The sequence below is a fragment of the Nansenia antarctica genome, assembly GCF_963989245.1.
Source record: "Nansenia antarctica genome assembly, chromosome: 13".
Lineage (NCBI taxonomy): Eukaryota > Metazoa > Chordata > Actinopteri > Argentiniformes > Microstomatidae > Nansenia > Nansenia antarctica.
Window position 1 is genome coordinate 1,738,574 of NC_137683.1, and position 17,883 is coordinate 1,756,456.

The window sequence follows — 17,883 nt, forward strand, 5'->3', positions numbered from 1 at the left end:
TCTCCCACACACAGACCATGCACATCACACTCTCCCACACACAGACCATGCACATCACACTCTCCCACACACAGACCATGCACATCACACTCTCCCACACACAGACCATGCACATCACACTCTCCCACACAGACCATGCACATCACACTCTCCCACACACAGACCATGCACATCACACTCTCCCACACACAGACCATGCACATCACACTCTCCCACACAGACCATGCACATCACACTCTCCCACACAGACCATGCACATCACACTCTCCCACACACAGACCATGCACATCACACTCTCCACACCTCTATTAGGAATGAAAAAGCAATGCAACCCCTCTCCTCCTATTAGTTGAGAGACACTGAGGACAGCAGCCTGTAGAAACATAGTTGTATCCTATTGTACCGTACTCATACAGAGTTACATTTACATGTTTGCCATTCAGCAGACGCCTTTTTCCAAAGCGACTTGCAACAAATGCATTTGTCTAAGTAGATGAATCATCTATCCATCAGTCATCACAAGAGAAAGTAATCTATGCATTGCTCGGGCCTGGGGCCGTTGGCAGTCATAATACTGGAAGAAGGAAGAAGTTTGTTTTTAGTTTTTTAATTAAAGTTATTGACAGTAGAGAAACTGTACAGGGGGGTAGAGGGGATGAAGAGGTCTTAGGAGGGACAGTTAAGGTGTAGCCTGAAGAGATTTGTCTTCAGTCTACATTCTTAGTACCCTTTCATTCCCAGTGAATTCTTAGTACCCTTTAAACTGCTGAATGTTCCTTACACAACAGGGTCTTTGACCAAAGCAAACATTGGTTTGCAGCCTATCATCCTCTGAAGGGCATGCAAACATGTTCTCTTTGTTTTTCACCCTGCACTACTGTGCACGTGTTCAGTAGTTTAATGTCCGTTTACTGCTTTTTAGGCTTCTTAACAGCCACCACCACTCCCTCACAAATACATATTAAACATGAAACCACTCCAACCACAAACAAATCACACACACATTCTGTACATTTTTCCTACAGTTGTCATCTTGTTGGAGATTTGACCCACAACAGCAGGATATGAATATATGTCGGGATGTGGTAAAGCGGTTGAACACAGATGCAGTATCAAACGTGTCATTTTATGCACATCACACACATCGAATCGTGCAAGATAGCGGCTAAATACAGACCAAATGATGCAATCTCACACGCCATATCGGGAAGAGCAGCGCTTGAATACAGTTGCAGTAACAACACTTTTATCTATATCTTTGTATTCATTATTATTATTATGTTATATATATTTATTATGTTGTTAAATATTTATCTATTTATTTTCTATATATATGTATCTATATGTATCTATTCTTGCCATTTTTATTTCTGTTTTAATTTTTTATTACTATCCTTCTTGTTCTGTATTTCTTTTAATGCTGTATGTAAAGCACTTTGAATTGCCCCTGTTGTATGAAATGTGCTAGGCCTTGCCTTGGTCCTGTTGTATGAAATGTGCTAGGCCTTGCCTTGGTCCTGTTGTATGACATGTGCTAGGCCTTGCCTTGGTCCTGTTGTATGAAATGTGCTAGGCCTTGCTAGGCCTTGCCTTGGTGCACCAGGATGAGGCTCTGGTGTGAAGGTACCCCCAGGCCTGGGGTTAGCTCCTCCTCCTGGGGTTAGCTCCTCCTCCTGGGGTTAGCTCCTCCTCCTGGGGTTAGCTCCTCCTGGGGTTAGCTCCTCCTGGGGTTAGCTCCTCCTCCTGGGGTTAGCTCCTCCTCCTGGGGTTAGCTCCTCCTCCTGGGGTTAGCTCCTCCTGGGGTTAGCTCCTCCTGGGGTTAGCTCCTCCTCCTGGGGTTAGCTCCTCCTCCTGGGGTTAGCTCCTCCTCCTGGGGTTAGCTCCACCCTCCTGGGGTTAGCTCCTCCTGGGGTTAGCTCCTCCTGCGGTTAGCTCCTCCTCCTGGGGTTAGCTCCTCCTGGGGTTAGCTCCTCCTGGGGTTAGCTCCTCCTGGGGTTAGCTCCTCCTGGGGTTAGCTCCTCCTGCGGTTAGCTCCTCCTCCTGGGGTTAGCTCCTCCCTCCTGGGGTTAGCTCCTCCCTCCTGGGGTTAGCTCCTCCCTCCTGGGGTTAGCTCCTCCTCCTGGGGTTAGCTCCTCCTCCTGGGGTTAGCTCCTCCTCCTGGGGTTAGCTCCTCCTGGGGTTAGCACCTCCTGGGGTTAGCTCCTCCTGGGGTTAGCTCCTCCCTCCTGGGGTTAGCTCCTCCTGGGGTTAGCTCCTCCCTCCTGGGGTTAGCTCCTCCTGGGGTTAGCTCCTCCTGGGGTTAGCTCCTCCTGGGGTTAGCACCTCCTGAGCTGGCCAGTGGTGACCCTCTGGGTGAAGAGCATGATGGGTAATCAAGACGTCTCTGTGCTGCCTTCCGTGTGCTTATCTGGGGGTAGTCCTTTAAGAACACAGGGCCTCAGTGTCACGCATGTTGATCAGAACAACCCAGCTCTTTGTGCTTCTCAGACTCCAAGGCCTAGAACCACTCGCTTTGAACGTTGTTGTTCACATCAATATGCTGCTAAAAAATCAAGACAATATCCCCACAGTGTTGCCAAGTGGCGCTGTGATGCTGCAGTAACCACATGTCCCATGCCTATTGCCCCATCCTTTGTACTCTGCATGGAGACAGTATGGGCATCGGTGATTGGCCAGAAAGCTGAGAAAAGAGCAAAGGGGGCTAAAGCTGACACCCCTGTCCTCCCCACTCAAACTAGGGCCAGTGGGACATTCCTTTGTGTTTAGATGGAGAGATGGAAAGAAAGGTATGGACAGCTTTGGAGACATAACTGATGGTGGGAGATAGTCTATACGTAGGTGGGCTGGAATACTATGCCACGGGTTCGTTGCCTTTTTCTATTTTCTGAGCTGTTGGAAAACGTCGTTCTTTCGTGTAGGAATGTATTTGTGATGTCCATGATAGAAGCTCTGGAAAGTTCCATGGCGGTCCAGGGTGGAACTGTTTTCAGCAACAGTGCGTTCGTAGGAGGCATCTGGGTGGTTGTTCATAAGCCTCCATCTTCTGGTTTGCTAGTTGTTTAATACCAAAGTGTTTTATGTGGCGATAAGGTCAATTTATTTATTTATTTATTCCATCCTGGGAATGAGGCTTTTCACTTTGGCAACAATGCATGCATCCTAGTATGTTTGACTGTACATCCTGGTATGTTTTTATGTTTTAGATTTACCCCAAAAACAAATGTATTGGTGAGACGTTGATGCCTATCAACGGCTAAATAAAACAAGGTTTCAGTTCAAAGCACCTTACAGGCGATTTATTGAACGGCGAGCAACGGCTATGAAGACAGTGTGTCATCTTAGTCTCCGGACCAGAATCTCCACCACAGGTTAAGAAAAGGAACCTGTGTTTGATTGGTAAAGGCTGGAATTGCTTGGATAAAAGCATGCTAGTAGTTTAGATGTTAGGAGGCTGAGCGTTGATGGAATGTCCCTGGTGGTCTCTGTGGTTAGGATTCGGTGCTCTCATCGCTGCAGCGCGGGTTCCATTCCCGTTCAGGGAACACATTTTACTTATGCTATTTCTATAACTTATTATATTTATATTTTCTATTATTGTCTATTGTCTCTTGTTTTATATATATACAGTATATATAAACCCCTCAAAAAAAGTTCGGAAACGTTATTTTGGTTGATTATTCCTCCCCTTTAATAATACCAATTGGTATTGTATTTTATATCGTTGGAAAGCCTGATTAGTCACCTTTACAATAAGGTACAACTTGTAAGGATCATACATTCGTGGAATGAGCAACACAGCTAAACGTGTGGGTAGCGGCCAAAATATATTTGCCAAAATCCCCTATATTCTTCTGTTGGTAATTTTATTTTGTGTAACTATTGCCATTTTCTCTTGTTGCTGCAATGTCGAGGAACTGAAGCCTAACAATTTAACTCTCTTATATAATGGGACAATTATTACAATGTAACAATAAACTTGATTCTGATTCTGATGTACTGTTTAGTGCAGTACTTTCGCCATTCCACCCTGTATAACAGATGAGTTCAGAGATGTTTTTCTAGATGTTGTCTTACCAAGACTATGAGGGCATCACACTCAGTGATCATGACAGCACACTGATGTATCTTGGATCTGGTATTTGTTCTTGTTCAGAGTTCTATACTGTCCTGTACTGGACAGTGGAGTCCTCCAATAATTAGCCTACACTAAAACCACTGTGAATAGGTTATATAGTGTGATGACATTGACCATCCCCTCCCTCTCTCTCCCCTTCTCCCCCCTCCAGAGTCCACAGATGGGTACGTTCATTGGGGTGTACCTGCCGTGTCTGCAGAACATCCTGGGTGTCATCCTGTTCCTGCGTCTCACCTGGATCGTGGGCACTTCTGGCATCATGGAGTCCCTGGCCATCGTGGTCATGACCTGCTCCTGTGTGAGTACTGGCAGTGTTCCATACATAGACCAGACTGTGTGAGTAATCATACTGGCAGTGTTCCATACATAGACCAGACTGTGTGAGTGAACATACTGCAGTGTTCCATATATAGACCAGACTGTGTGAGTGAACATACTGCAGTGTTCCATACATAGACCAGACTGTGTGAGTAATCATACTGGCAGTGTTCCATACATAGACCAGACTGTGTGAGTGAACATACTGCAGTGTTCCATACATAGACCAGACTGTGTGAGTGAACATACTGCAGTGTTCCATACATAGACCAGACTGTGTGAGTGAACATACTGCAGTGTTCCATACATAGACCAGACTGTGTGAGTGAACATACTGCAGTGTTCCATACATAGACCAGACTGTGTGAGTGAACATACTGCAGTGTTCCATACATAGACCAGACTGTGTGACTATTGACTAACATACTGCAGTGTTCCATACATAGACCAGACTGTGTTAGTGAACATACTGCAGTGTTCCATACATAGACCAGACTGTGTGAGTGAACATACTGCAGTGTTCCATACATAGACCAGACTGTGTGAGTGAACATACTGGCAGTGTTCCATACATAGACCAGACTGTGTTAGTGAACATACTGCAGTGTTCCATACATAGACCAGACTGTGTGAGTGAACATACTGACAGTGTTCCATACATAGACCAGACTGTGGCGGGCCCACTGTGCAGACTGTGGCGGGCCATAGTCTAATTTGCCTAAATAACAAAAAGTATTTTCTGTGCATTGTTCAGCAGTGCTCACACTGCTCTGAAAAGTGTTTGAGCAGGTTGGCGGGGCGGCCGGAGCTAGGGAATCTAACCCCCCCCCCCCGTCGATAATTTTATTACAGACTTTTTGTTTTCTTTAATACCTGGTCCATCTGCCACAGTCTCACAAAATCCTGTGGGAAACATTGACTGGACTGTACTGTGGATCTCACACTACACACAGTTAGGCTCCACACCATGGTCATTCTATGTTAGGTTATTGTATTCTACGCTATAGACTCTTCTCTATGATTATTCCAATTAAGACTAGATGTATATTCTGCAGATCTATATTCTACAGATCTATATTCTACAGGCATGATGAAATGAAGTAGGCCTATTCATCCTTTATTGAGAGTGCATTGCTAGAGTAATGTGACAGGTCTCTGACACTAGTGGCCCCAGTGTTCTATATAGCCTACATTCACTGAACACTTTATTAGGAACACCTGTGGTTCTCATTCATTCAGGTGGTGTAATGGTGTGGGCACACTTTGGGCCTTGTTAATACCAATCAATCATCTCTTGAATGCCACAGCGTATGGAGTATTGTCTCTGACCATGTGCATCCCTTCATGGCCACAGTGGCTATGAAGGGATGGCTACTTCCAGCATAACGCACCATGTCCCAAAGCAAAAGTCGTGACAATGACAATGAGTTTAGTGTTCTTCAGTGGCCTTCCCAGTCACCTGATCTGATTCACAGCTTGAAAGTGCACCTGAAGAATGTGCAGGAATAGCATGATGCAATCATATTATCATGAACCAGAATCTCAAAGGAATGTTTCCAACATCTTGTGGAATCAATGGCACAAAGAATTGAGGCTGTTTTAAGAGCAAAGGGAGTCCCTACCCAGTAGTATAGTGTTCCTAGTAAAGGGTTGGGTGAGTGTATTTGGGTAGAGTAGAGTGTGTGCGTGTGTGAAATGAGAAGGAGAGATGAATAAAGAGTGAGAGATTGACAACAGCGATAGTGAAAGTGAGTGAGTCACTATTGGTCTCTGAAATGAGAAGGAGAGATGAATAAAGAGTGAGAGATTGACAACAGCGATAGTGAAAGTGAGTGAGTCACTATTGGTCTCTGATCCCTCTATATTTAGCGGAGGATCTCTACTTAAACAGGAGCTTATTCACTGATGACACCTGGCAGCCTGATGTCTAAGCTCCATCCCTCCCTCTCCCTCGTTGACACACAGGGCCAGCACAGTATTTATAAACCCACCTCTGACAATAGCTTCTTAAAGCTTACGCAAGAGCTGTAAAGACAAAGGCTTACGGAGAATTCCTGATTCAAACCTTCCTGTCTTTACAAGGCTTGTGTTTGTAATGGATGAAAGACATAGTAATTCCTGCTCACCCGTCAGATTAAAAGCAGTGAACAATACCACACACAGGCCAGCCCCAGTGTGTTAGCTAATACTACTATTATGGTAATTAGCCTACTACTAATGGTATGAGCGGCTTTACCACCAAGTTAGACCAAGGGGACTGTTTACTCTGCACAGACATCCGGGCATAATTGTATTATCATTATTATGTCTTATTCATATTGTGGGCACTAATGTGGTGCCAAACATTTGTGTGGCAGAGAGGTTTATCAACTACATTGTGTTATAAACAAGTAAGTGTTGTTGTGTTCTTGGAAAGTGGAATTTTTCCAAGTGACAATAATCAGGATTTGTCGACCAACCACAGAAATCCAAATAGCAGTTGATTACAATAGCAATCGTATGAGCTGATGAACTTGTCACACTTCTGTCACAAGCATCAGTGGATCGCTAAAGAGAATTAGCCATGGAAGTGAAAACAAACAAACAACCAAAGCTATCAGCACAGTAGTTCCTATTGTTTTTCTTCAGTAGATTCAATGAAAGCTGTAATATGAATTAGTTCTATCTTCTACTAATTCAATCACACATACACATGCTTGTATGTGCTAGTCCATCTCACCAGGCTAGACATGTATATATGTGACAGGATCTGGTTAAAAACTCATCAAGTAGGGCATGCTCATAAATACACAACACTCATTTTTCAGTTTTTCCAGATTATGAACATTTCAGATTGTGAGCTTTCAAATGATGTGTCATACATTGAAATCTGAAAATAGTTGAAGAAGATATGCTTATTTTAATGTTGGTACACCTCAAACCAAATAGCGGAGAAACACGCTCTGACTCAAAACACATGCAAAACAGCTGCTGGTAGGCTAGCGCTAAAAAGGAACATCGCTACGAACATCTAACTGCATGTTTAGCACCTCACAACATGCTGATAGAACATGAACATGCTAAAAACACATACAGTGGGGGAAATAAGTTTTGAACACATCAACATTTTGTCCAGTAAATGTATTTCCGATGAGCCTATTCAAGTGGAATTTGCACCAGACTTTGGTATTAACAAACAATCCAGACAAAAAATCTAAACATTAAAGTCCATATGTAAATATAATTATGTGTAATAAAATGGAATGAAACAGGAAAAAAGTATTGAACACACTAACTGAAATTAATTCAATACTTAGTGGAGAAGCCTTTGTTTGTAATGACGGCTTCAAGGCGCTTTCTGTTTGAAGTAACTAGTCGCCCGCAGTATTCAGGTGTGATTTTGGCCCATTCCTCTACACAGATTGTCTTTAAATCTTGAAGATTGCGGGGGGCCCTCTTGTGAATCTGGATCTTCAGATGCTTCCACAAATGTTCAATAGGGTTTAAGTCAGGCGATTGACTGGGCCTTCCAACAAGTTCTGAGGATCTGCAAAGAGGAGTCGACCAAAATCCCACCTGAGATGTGAGCAAACCTGGTGACTGACTAGAAGAAACATCTGACCTCCGTGCTGCCAACAAGGTTTTCTCCACAAAGTTCTAAGTCATGTTTTGCTCAGGGATCAAATACTTATTTTCCTCGATCAAATCGATTATAAATCAATTTATAACTTTTATATAATAATGTTTTTTTGCATTCTTTTGTTGATATTCAGTCTCTCACTGTTAAAATAAACCTACCATTACAATGATAGAGCTCATTTCTTTGTCAGTGGACAAACTTACAAAATCTGCAGGGGATCAGATACTTATTTCCCCCACTGTATATATAAGTATGTAGTGATCCTAAAGCTGTTGTTTGTTATATCGAGTGGGCTCTTCAACACTTCCACTTTCCTAATATGCAAAAAAACAGAAAACGTTTTAATTTATTTATTTATTTTAAAGTAGAAGCTTTTTGCTCATTTGCGCGACTTGAGAATTGCCGACATGCAGCCCTTTTCACCGGTCTGTGTCACATATGTGCTATATAAGGCACATTTATTTAACAGACAGATTCAACCAACCAGTGCTTCCTCTACAGTGTAACAACAGCTTATTCCTGAGAGCTCAATTGCCAGCTAATTAGCTTTCCTCCAGCTTCTCTGTGAACGGCCTGAAAGCAAGCAGGCAGCAGAGGACAGGGATTTATTTTGGTCGTGGCCACCCATGTCATCCCAAGGACAGACACTGTCTCTCCAACCCCAGGCGTATTATATAACCCAGCCAAATGCAAATATCCTTGAAACTGTTAAACACTCTTGAAACACGCTTTGATTTCACGGAAGGGAGCTCATATCCATTACAAAGTCGCTCCCACTGTGTTCTCAAAGAGTACTGAGCCTCCGCTGAGTGGTTTAGAGACTCAATAAGGGATTAACTCCCCCGCCTTATTATGTTCTAGGAATTCTCCAAACTGCGCTTATCTAGCTAATATTTTTCTTTTACTCCTCTCATCCCTCTACACAGACCATGCTGACAGCCATATCGATGAGTGCCATTGCTACCAATGGTGTGGTTCCAGGTAGGTTTGGTCTGCTGATAAATGTGCACTTAAAAGGCAAAGTTTAGTAAGAATTGGGCTGATGTGCAGATGGCAATGGGCTCTCCTGTAGTACCTTAATTACCTTGAAGTCAACCAGAATAAAGATGAATTTGGTGAATTTGGTTCTAAGAGGCAAAGAGGTAGGTAAAGTGCTAGAGGAGGGTAACAAAGGTCCACTACAACCCCAAAATGAGCTGCCCCCAGTGCTGTTGTAGTGAGTGACTCTGCACTGTCCACTAATGAGCTGTCCCCAGTGCTGTTGTAGTGAGTGACTCTGCACTGTCCACTAATGAGCTGTCCCCAGTGCTGTTGTAGTGAGTGACTCTGCCCTGCCCTTTGACCCCCAGCTGGAGGTTCGTACTACATGATCTCCAGGTCTCTGGGGCCAGAGTTTGGTGGAGCTGTGGGCCTCTGCTTCTACCTGGGAACCACGTTCGCTGGCTCTATGTACATCCTGGGTACTATAGAGATTCTACTGGTGAGTTGTCTCAATGTGTCAAGTCAGCACTATCATACAACAGTGCCCTACATTACATACAAGTAATTGGACAGTGGAGCATTGTTCTTCTTTTGGCTCTATACTCCAAAAGTCTGGATTTTAAATCAAACAATTTTTTTTTCTAATTTTTTTCTATGAGGTTAAACTATAGATTCTCAGCTTTAATGTATGGTATTTGTATACACATTGGTTTCACAATTTAGAAATGGCAACACTTTTTTATACATAGTCCCCCTATTTCAGGGCATCAGAAATAATGGGACAATTGGCTTGACATGTTTTTCTGCTAAGTCAGGTGTGTTCTGTCACATCAGTTGTGCAGGCAGCTGTCAAGGTCTAGTATTGATCCTAGTAGTGATCCTAGTATTGATCCTAGTATTGATCCTAGTATTGATCCTAGTATTGATCCTAGTATTGATCCTAGTATTGATCCTAGTATTGATCCTAGTAGTGATCCTAGTATTGATCCTAGTATTGATTCTAGTATTGATTCTAGTATTGATTCTAGTATTGATCCTAGTATTGATCCTAGTATTGATCCTAGTATTGATCCTAGTATTGATTCTAGTATTGATTCTAGTATTGATTCTAGTATTGATCCTAGTATTGATCCTAGTATTGATCCTAGTATTGATCCTAGTATTGATCCTAGTAGTGATCCTAGTAGTGATCCTAGTAGTGATCCTAGTATTGATCCTAGTATTGATCCTAGTATTGATCCTAGTATTGATCCTAGTATTGATCCTAGTATTGATCCTAGTATTGATTCTAGTAGTGATTCTAGTATTGGTTCTAGTAGTGATTCTAGGCTTTGCATTTTCCTTTGGACTCTGCCAGTGGTGGCTGGTGCCACTCAAGATTAGGGAGGTTTATGGCTGTATTTCTATTACAGAAATTAGATTACTGTCATTTCTATGACTTATTAGGTTACTGTCATTCATATTCAATTCACCCAGCTCAATGTAACATCAACAGGTTTAGCCTATTTAGGTTTAGTAGCCACATACAACCTCATCACTTGGCTTGTTGTATAATTCCCTGGTGTATCTCTTCACTGGCCTCCTCACCTAATGCATTCTGGGAACGTCATCTGTGCCCAGGAGCAGAAACCCTCCCTAAGGAGGACCTGCCTATAGCCTACATCCTTATCACCATAGTAACCATTCTTATGAAACCAGAACTATTGCATGTAACCTACAATTCCTATGTTTACAATCACGGAAAGCAAGAGCAAGCAGTTACAGGCGGGCCCCGGTGGCAATACATCATATAACCCAAAGCTTTCCTTGATTCGGGGGAGTTGCAGTGTTGGATAACCTTAACCAGCTAGCTAACATGAAACCCCTTCCTCCCTGTTTGAGTCAGGTTGTTCAGTAAGCTAAACTAGCTGCATTAGCTATGAAAACCTTCTCTGTCTCTCTTTCTGCTCTTTCTCCTTAATGCTTGAATACATGCATGTCTTCAAAACGGATCAACTTTTGTCTTTCTCTCTCTTTGAGTCAGCTACTCACCAGACGTGCACTACTATAGCTACTATATGCTACTATAGCTACTATATGCTACTATAGCTACTGTAATAAATCACGGAGGACTCAACTCAAGGGTTCGTTAACTTTATATATATTCAGTACTCCCGGCTCACAGTCACATGAGCATACAGACACAGTAGCATGAACTATATACCGTCTACTGTCGTAACTTACGCATATCTGTTTACGTCGGTGTCGTGCATAGATTACGTATTGTAGTCACGTCAATACTATGACATCTCCCCCTTTTCGTTTCTTTCCTTGAAGTAAACAACAGATGAACATTCTGTAAAAACAATGTTATTCTATAGCAATCAATCCGTCAGGAATACTTTAACATCCTGTCAAAGGTAAACAGTGCTATTCTCCTATAGCCTCAATAAACGATAATAAACAATAATATCAATCAACATTTGGATTAGCAAATAATTATCAAATGAACGGTTCACATTCTGGAACTCTTTTGACATTCAGTATTGTGGTTTTACCACCAGGAACTCTTTTCCCTTCACTTCCCCCCCCCCCAAAAAAAGGTCATGAGAGGACTTGTTAACTCACAAGTCCAGTCTGACAACCGGTCTGGAGATCCGTCCAGACCTGGTCTGTGACAGTCCTTCGGCACCAGCAGGTATGCTGATACTGGCGTTACCTGGCTCCTGACTGGTGTCCTCACGAACAGGTGAGGCAGGTGCTGTGTCCCCAGCTGGCTGTGGAGCAGGAACTGCCTGGAGGTGGCGTCGGTTGCGGTGGTGTGACACCCCCTGCTGTGTCTCGATGAGATAAGAGTGTGGCGTGACGCTCTCGCTGGTCACGACTGCAGGAGCTGTCCAGGTTTTCTGGTGGTCCAGTTTGGTGAGGACCTTACCACCAGGCTGTAGTGGAGGTAGGGGTCTCGCCCCATGTCGTCGGTTGTAGTAGAAGGCTTGCTTCCTCTTTTCAGCCTTGTCCTTCTGCTTGATCTGCTGTTGGTCAGGCCATGAGGGTTGCAGGTTCCCCTCGATGGTCGGTAGAGTCGTCCGGATCTTCCGGCCCATTAGAAGTTCAGCTGGGCTGGCCCCCGTTGTACTGCAGGGCGTCGACCAAGTACTATAAAAAGTGTTTTTCATTTAAAAACGGTGAAACCAATATGTACATTAATACCATCCAATATAACTGAGAATCTATGCCTTAACCTCATAATAACTGTTTGATTTCAAATCCAAACATTTGGCGTATAGAACCAAAAGAAGAAAACATGCTTCACTGTCCCATCACTTAGGCAGGGGACTGTAGATAAGACTGTTTCAATGTCAACCCCGTTTCACCCTATCCTGTCTCCCCTATCCCCAGACCTACATCGTGCCTAAGGCGGCCATCTTTGTGGCAGAGAAGAAGGAGGACCAGGCGGAGGCCCTGCTGAACAACATGCGTGTGTACGGGACCTGCTGCCTGGCTCTCATGTCCCTGGTGGTGTTCGTAGGGGTGAAGTACGTCAACAAGCTGGCGCTGGTCTTCCTGGCGTGCGTCATACTGTCCATCCTGGCTATCTATGCTGGCGTCATCAAGACCGCCATCCAACCGCCTGATTTTCCGTAAGTCCGTTTTTTTTTTCCCATCAGAATTCGGCTTGAATTTCAGTTCTTTGTTTGAATTTCAGTTCTTTGTTTGAATTCCAGTTCATTGTTGTACATTGACATTGCTCCAGGATAGATTTCTCTGTATAAACTCTGTTTGTTTTTTCTCTCCCTGTCAGGGTGTGTCTGTTGGGGAACCGCACGTTGCAGAACCAAAACTTTGACAAGTGTCTGAAGACGGAAGAAGTGGACAATGTGACGGTCACCACCAAGCTGTGGGCTCTGTTCTGTGACGGGCCTGAGCTCAACGCCACCTGTAACGAGTACTTCAACCTCAACAACGTGACAGAGATACAGGGCATCCCGGGCCTGGCCAGCGGGGTCATTTCAGGTGAGACCTCCTCCACCTCTCTAGATAGACCTCCTCCACCTCTCTAGATAGACCTCCTCCACCTCTCTAGATAGACCTCCTCCACCTCTCTAGATAGACCTCCTCCACCTCTCTAGATACACCTCCTCCACCTCTCTAGATAGACCTCCTCCACTTCTCTAGATACACCTCCTCCACCTCTCTAGATAGACCTCCTCCACCTCTCTAGATACACCTCCTCCCCCTCTCTAGATAGACCTCCTCCACCTCTCTAGATAGACCTCCTCCCCCTCTCTAGATAGACCTCCTCCCCCTCTCTAGATACACCTCCTCCCCCTCTCTAGATACACCTCCTCCCCCTCTCTAGATAGACCTCCTCCACTTCTCTAGATATCAAATCAAATCAAATCAAAAAAAAATTGTATAGCGCATTTCTTACAAGATGCAACTCAATGCGCTTCACACAATGAAAATGTTCAGTCAATCAGTCAATCAATCAATCAATACTGACAGAGCCGCGAGCAGGCAAAAGTAAAAACCTGTATACTATGTAGCCAGGAAAAATTCCCTTGCAGCCCTCTACCAATAGAGCGACTACTAGCCAGTTTTCCTACCAGTACCCAGCGGTCCCCAAGGGGAGGTCAAGGACCACCGGCACAAAGCAAGCAAGCAAGGGCAAAAACCTGTACACCATGTATCCAGGAAAAATTCCTTGCATATTATCGGCGTACACACTGTCCATAAATTTAGTGTTATATTTGCATCGTTCTGCATCCAGCATGGTCACAGGTCCTGCCAAAAGAGAATCTTAAGCACAGTTATGATGCAACAACACAATAAAGACAATAAAGATGACAGCAATACAACCTGATGGTGGTCCTGGTACACCCTTGTACCGGTTCAAGTACTGCTCTAGGTGCTATTTGGAGCTGACAGTGCCTCATCAGCACCCGGGTCCATTTTCCTGTCAACACAAATCTCAAAACACGAGTATGGTGTAATGGCCTAGTGATCCTAGTTCTATAATGTCCAATGTCTCCCTTAGTATCAAAAGGCGACATTGAATAAGTAGGTTTTGAGGTCACGCTTAAAAATGTCCTGAGTTTTAGACAACCTCAGGCCCTCAGGTAGGGTGTTCCACAATATAGGAGCATATATGCTAAAAGCTGATCCTCCAAATCTCTTTGTCCTAGCCTCTGGCACTATTAAAAGTTCCGTGCCACTAGACCGTAGGGGTCTAGCTGGTGTGTATCTTATGAGCATGTCCACCATGTAATTGGGTGCATCACAGTGAAGTGATTTATAAACTAATAAATGGATCTTAAAGTCTATTCTATGACTGACAGGGAGCCAGTGTAGTGATCTCAAGACAGGTGTGATGTGCGCTCTTCGTTTGGTCCTAGTAAGGACACGAGCAGCAGCATTTTGAACCATTTGTAGTCTATTTATCATTTTTTTGGGGAGACCTGTCAGGAGAGCATTACAGTAATCTAGCCTAATCTAGATACACCTCCTCCACCTCTCTAGATACACCTCCTCCCCCTCTCTAGATAGACCTCCTCCACCTCTCTAGATACACCTCCTCCACCTCTCTAGATAAACCTCCTCCACCTCTGTAGATACACCTCCTCCACCTCTGTAGATACACCTCCTCCACCTCTGTAGATAGACCTCCTCCACCTCTCTAGATAGACCTCCTCCCCCTCTCTAGATAGACCTCCTCCCCCTCTCTAGATACACCTCCTCCACCTCTGTAGATACACCTCCTCCACCTCTCTAGATACACCTCCTCCACCTCTCTAGATACACCTCCTCCCCCTCTCTAGATACACCTCCTCCACCTCTCTAGATAGACCTCCTCCACCTCTCTAGATAGACCTCCTCCCCCTCTCTAGATAGACCTCCTCCCCCTCTCTAGATACACCTCCTCCACCTCTCTAGATAGACCTCCTCCACCTCTCTAGATAGACCTCCTCCCCCTCTCTAGATAGACCTCCTCCCCCTCTCTAGATACACCTCCTCCACCTCTGTAGATACACCTCCTCCACCTCTGTAGATACACCTCCTCCACCTCTGTAGATACACCTCCTCCCCCTCTCTAGATAAACCTCCTCCACCTCTGTAGATACACCTCCTCCACCTCTGTAGATACACCTCCAACCAGACAAACACCCCGCCTCCGACTTAGCAAAGTAGCCAATATAACAACAAGAAATGTGATTCACTGGTGTAATTACATGTAACTACATAGTAAATATATACTTATGCATTGAAATATAGACCACATTTGGGCAAGTTCCCTTTCCTCTGATTCAATGAGTTGTTCATGTACCTTGTGTCTTAGCAGTTACCCTGCCTGTCCTGTATAGCTTTAGTGATCACGTTTGGATCTCTGCAGTAAGTAGTAAGCTAATGTTATGTGGAGCCATTACTGCTTAAGCCCTTTCCATCCCCTCAGTCCTCCAGACGCCCCTGTAGCCTAATAGATGTCATGATGACTATGTGTTTTTTATTTCCACTGTATAATGCTTTGCACCAACTCATAGTCTAAGAAGCGTTCTCGTATTACTACCCCACCTGTAAAGCAATGAGGAATTGGTTATGACGGTAAATTAGGATCCCAAATAAATACACTGTTAGTATTGGATTAGCATGATATCCGAGAGACATTCCCGAAACATTCCAAAGACAACACAAAGACATAGGTATACACTCCCCCGTCGGCCCTGACACATTCCTGACATTCTCTTAAGTTATGAAGTGAGACGAGTGAATGCAGGTGGTGGATGATGAGTTGCATATGAGCTGTCGACCATGTTCCCTCCTACGATAGTTACATGTGATCTCCCTCTCATTCTCTCCCGTCTCGCTCTCTAACCCCCTCTCTTCTCCTTCTCTCCTTCCCCTGCTATCCCCCCCTCCCCTCACTCTCTCTGTCTTCCATAGATAACATGTGGTCAGACTATGGGCCTAACGGCATGCTTGTAGAGAACAAGCGCGTGCCGTCTCAGCCCGCCTCAGACACCTCCCAGGACATCTACATGCCCTACGTGGCCAATGACATCGCCACATTCTTCACCCTGCTAGTGGGCATCTACTTCCCCTCTGTCACTGGTAATGACACGAGCTACTTCCTCTATCAGTGAGCATGCAGCAGGACAGCCCCAGCCCAGGACTGTTATCTCATGGGCCCAGCTGTTGTGTTCCCTTATCTGTCACGTCTACTCCCTGTGTGGAATGCTATTACCCTCTTTGTTAACACAAACTTGCTGGCTAATGTTCAAATTGTCAAAGTTATAATCCATTAGTTGGACTGAATGTTGATTCCATGAGGTGAATTGACAGAGGTGAACGTGCTATTAGAGATGCTCCGATCAGGGTTTTTGGTGCCGATCACCGATCACCGATCACTGGAATCAGTGATCTGCCGATCCGATATCACCGATCACCGATCACAGCGCCGAAAATGGCAATTGAAGCATTCTATTTATTGTGTAGCATTATTTATGTTTTAAATTATTCTTAACACCATTGACATTGTATATTAAGTATTTAAATGAAATTAGGAGATGAGAAAGTATCATGAATTGACGACCATCTGTTTTATTGAATTCACAACCACCTGTAGCTTACTTCAGGAAAAACTAATAAAATGTGAAAATAAAAATCATAATAAATAAAATGTACACTGTCACATCAAATGTGCAACATTCCACTCGAATGAGAGGAACTAGGGGCTCTTAGAGAACTTGGAGCTTATACTGTAACTGTAGCTTTCCTGAGGAACAATAAACATACCCAAACTAAACTGCAACATAAACAGGCTATAGCCAAATATAAAATACTGTTTCAAGTCAGTCAGTTTCAAGTCATATTTAGGAGGAGATAAGACAGCAAGTCAGCAATAATCAATAAAACAAAAAAACAAAACATTGCACCTAAGGAGATTTCAGACTCAAACCTTACTTCTGATTAAGCAGCATCACTGGCAGATTAGCCTTGAGAAATACAAGCATCTCAGCGTTTTTGGCACTCAGCCTGTTCCTCTTATCATCTAAAATATGTCCTGCTGCTGAAAAGTCGCTCGCTATCTACACTTGTGCAAGGTGCACAGAGGAAGACCTAAAACTCACGCGCTAATAGTTGTTGTTGCTATGGGCCAAGTGACTTCCTGCTCACGGGGTCACATGACGTCGGTGAACACTACCTACACTACGCTCGTGAAGTCGCGCTGGAACTCTGACCAGCACTCGTGGAACGCCTCTCGTCCAATCAAAGCACTCGGTCCCTTTATGACGTCGAGCCCAGTGTGCGCTTCGGCGCTCTCTGAGCGAATCGACGAACGCAGCAAATGCCGTATGATATTCGTGGTATTGAAAGACCTTGCGTGCGTTCCTCCGCAAGGTATTTCTTTTGAGCAGACATTACAAACGGCATATTTGTTGTCTCTTTCCGACACTGTGTAATATTTCCAGACTGGCGACGCCATTTTGTAAACTGATCGGTCATGTTTGATCGGCCGTTTTGAGAACTCCGATCAAAACCGATCAAGGCCATATCGGCCGATACCGATCGGCGCCGATCAGATCGGAGCATCACTACGTGCTATGGTGGAATGTGTTGAAATGGAGCTGTAACTAGATAAGCTCTAACTTAATAGTGTGAGGTCAACATACTATTACAACCATGTGGCACTAAGGAGCGCAATAGGAGTGTACAACTCTCCCACCGGCTGGCTGGATCTGGGTCATCAGAGTCAGGCTGGGGATGTTCAATCATACTGGACTGTTTTTATTGTATATCATTTTTCAGATGTCTATTTATGTCTATTTTTATCTTTATTTTCATTCTATTATTC

At 44.2% G+C, this 17,883-nt stretch overlaps 1 protein-coding gene across 3 annotated transcripts in view; it reads left to right on the forward strand.

Annotated features, from left to right (window-relative positions):
• The window catches only part of slc12a7b (solute carrier family 12 member 7b), an 81,052-nt gene that overhangs the window by 43,584 nt on the left and 19,585 nt on the right, over positions 1-17,883 (forward strand). For all 3 annotated transcript variants that reach the window (XM_080544385.1, XM_080544386.1, XM_080544387.1), the window contains exons 4-9: positions 4,287-4,433; positions 8,999-9,053; positions 9,422-9,552; positions 12,432-12,673; positions 12,835-13,046; positions 15,972-16,139. In XM_080544385.1, coding sequence (XP_080400511.1) covers positions 4,287-4,433; positions 8,999-9,053; positions 9,422-9,552; positions 12,432-12,673; positions 12,835-13,046; positions 15,972-16,139 — 955 coding nt within the window. The remainder of the gene's footprint in view (positions 1-4,286; positions 4,434-8,998; positions 9,054-9,421; positions 9,553-12,431; positions 12,674-12,834; positions 13,047-15,971; positions 16,140-17,883) is intronic.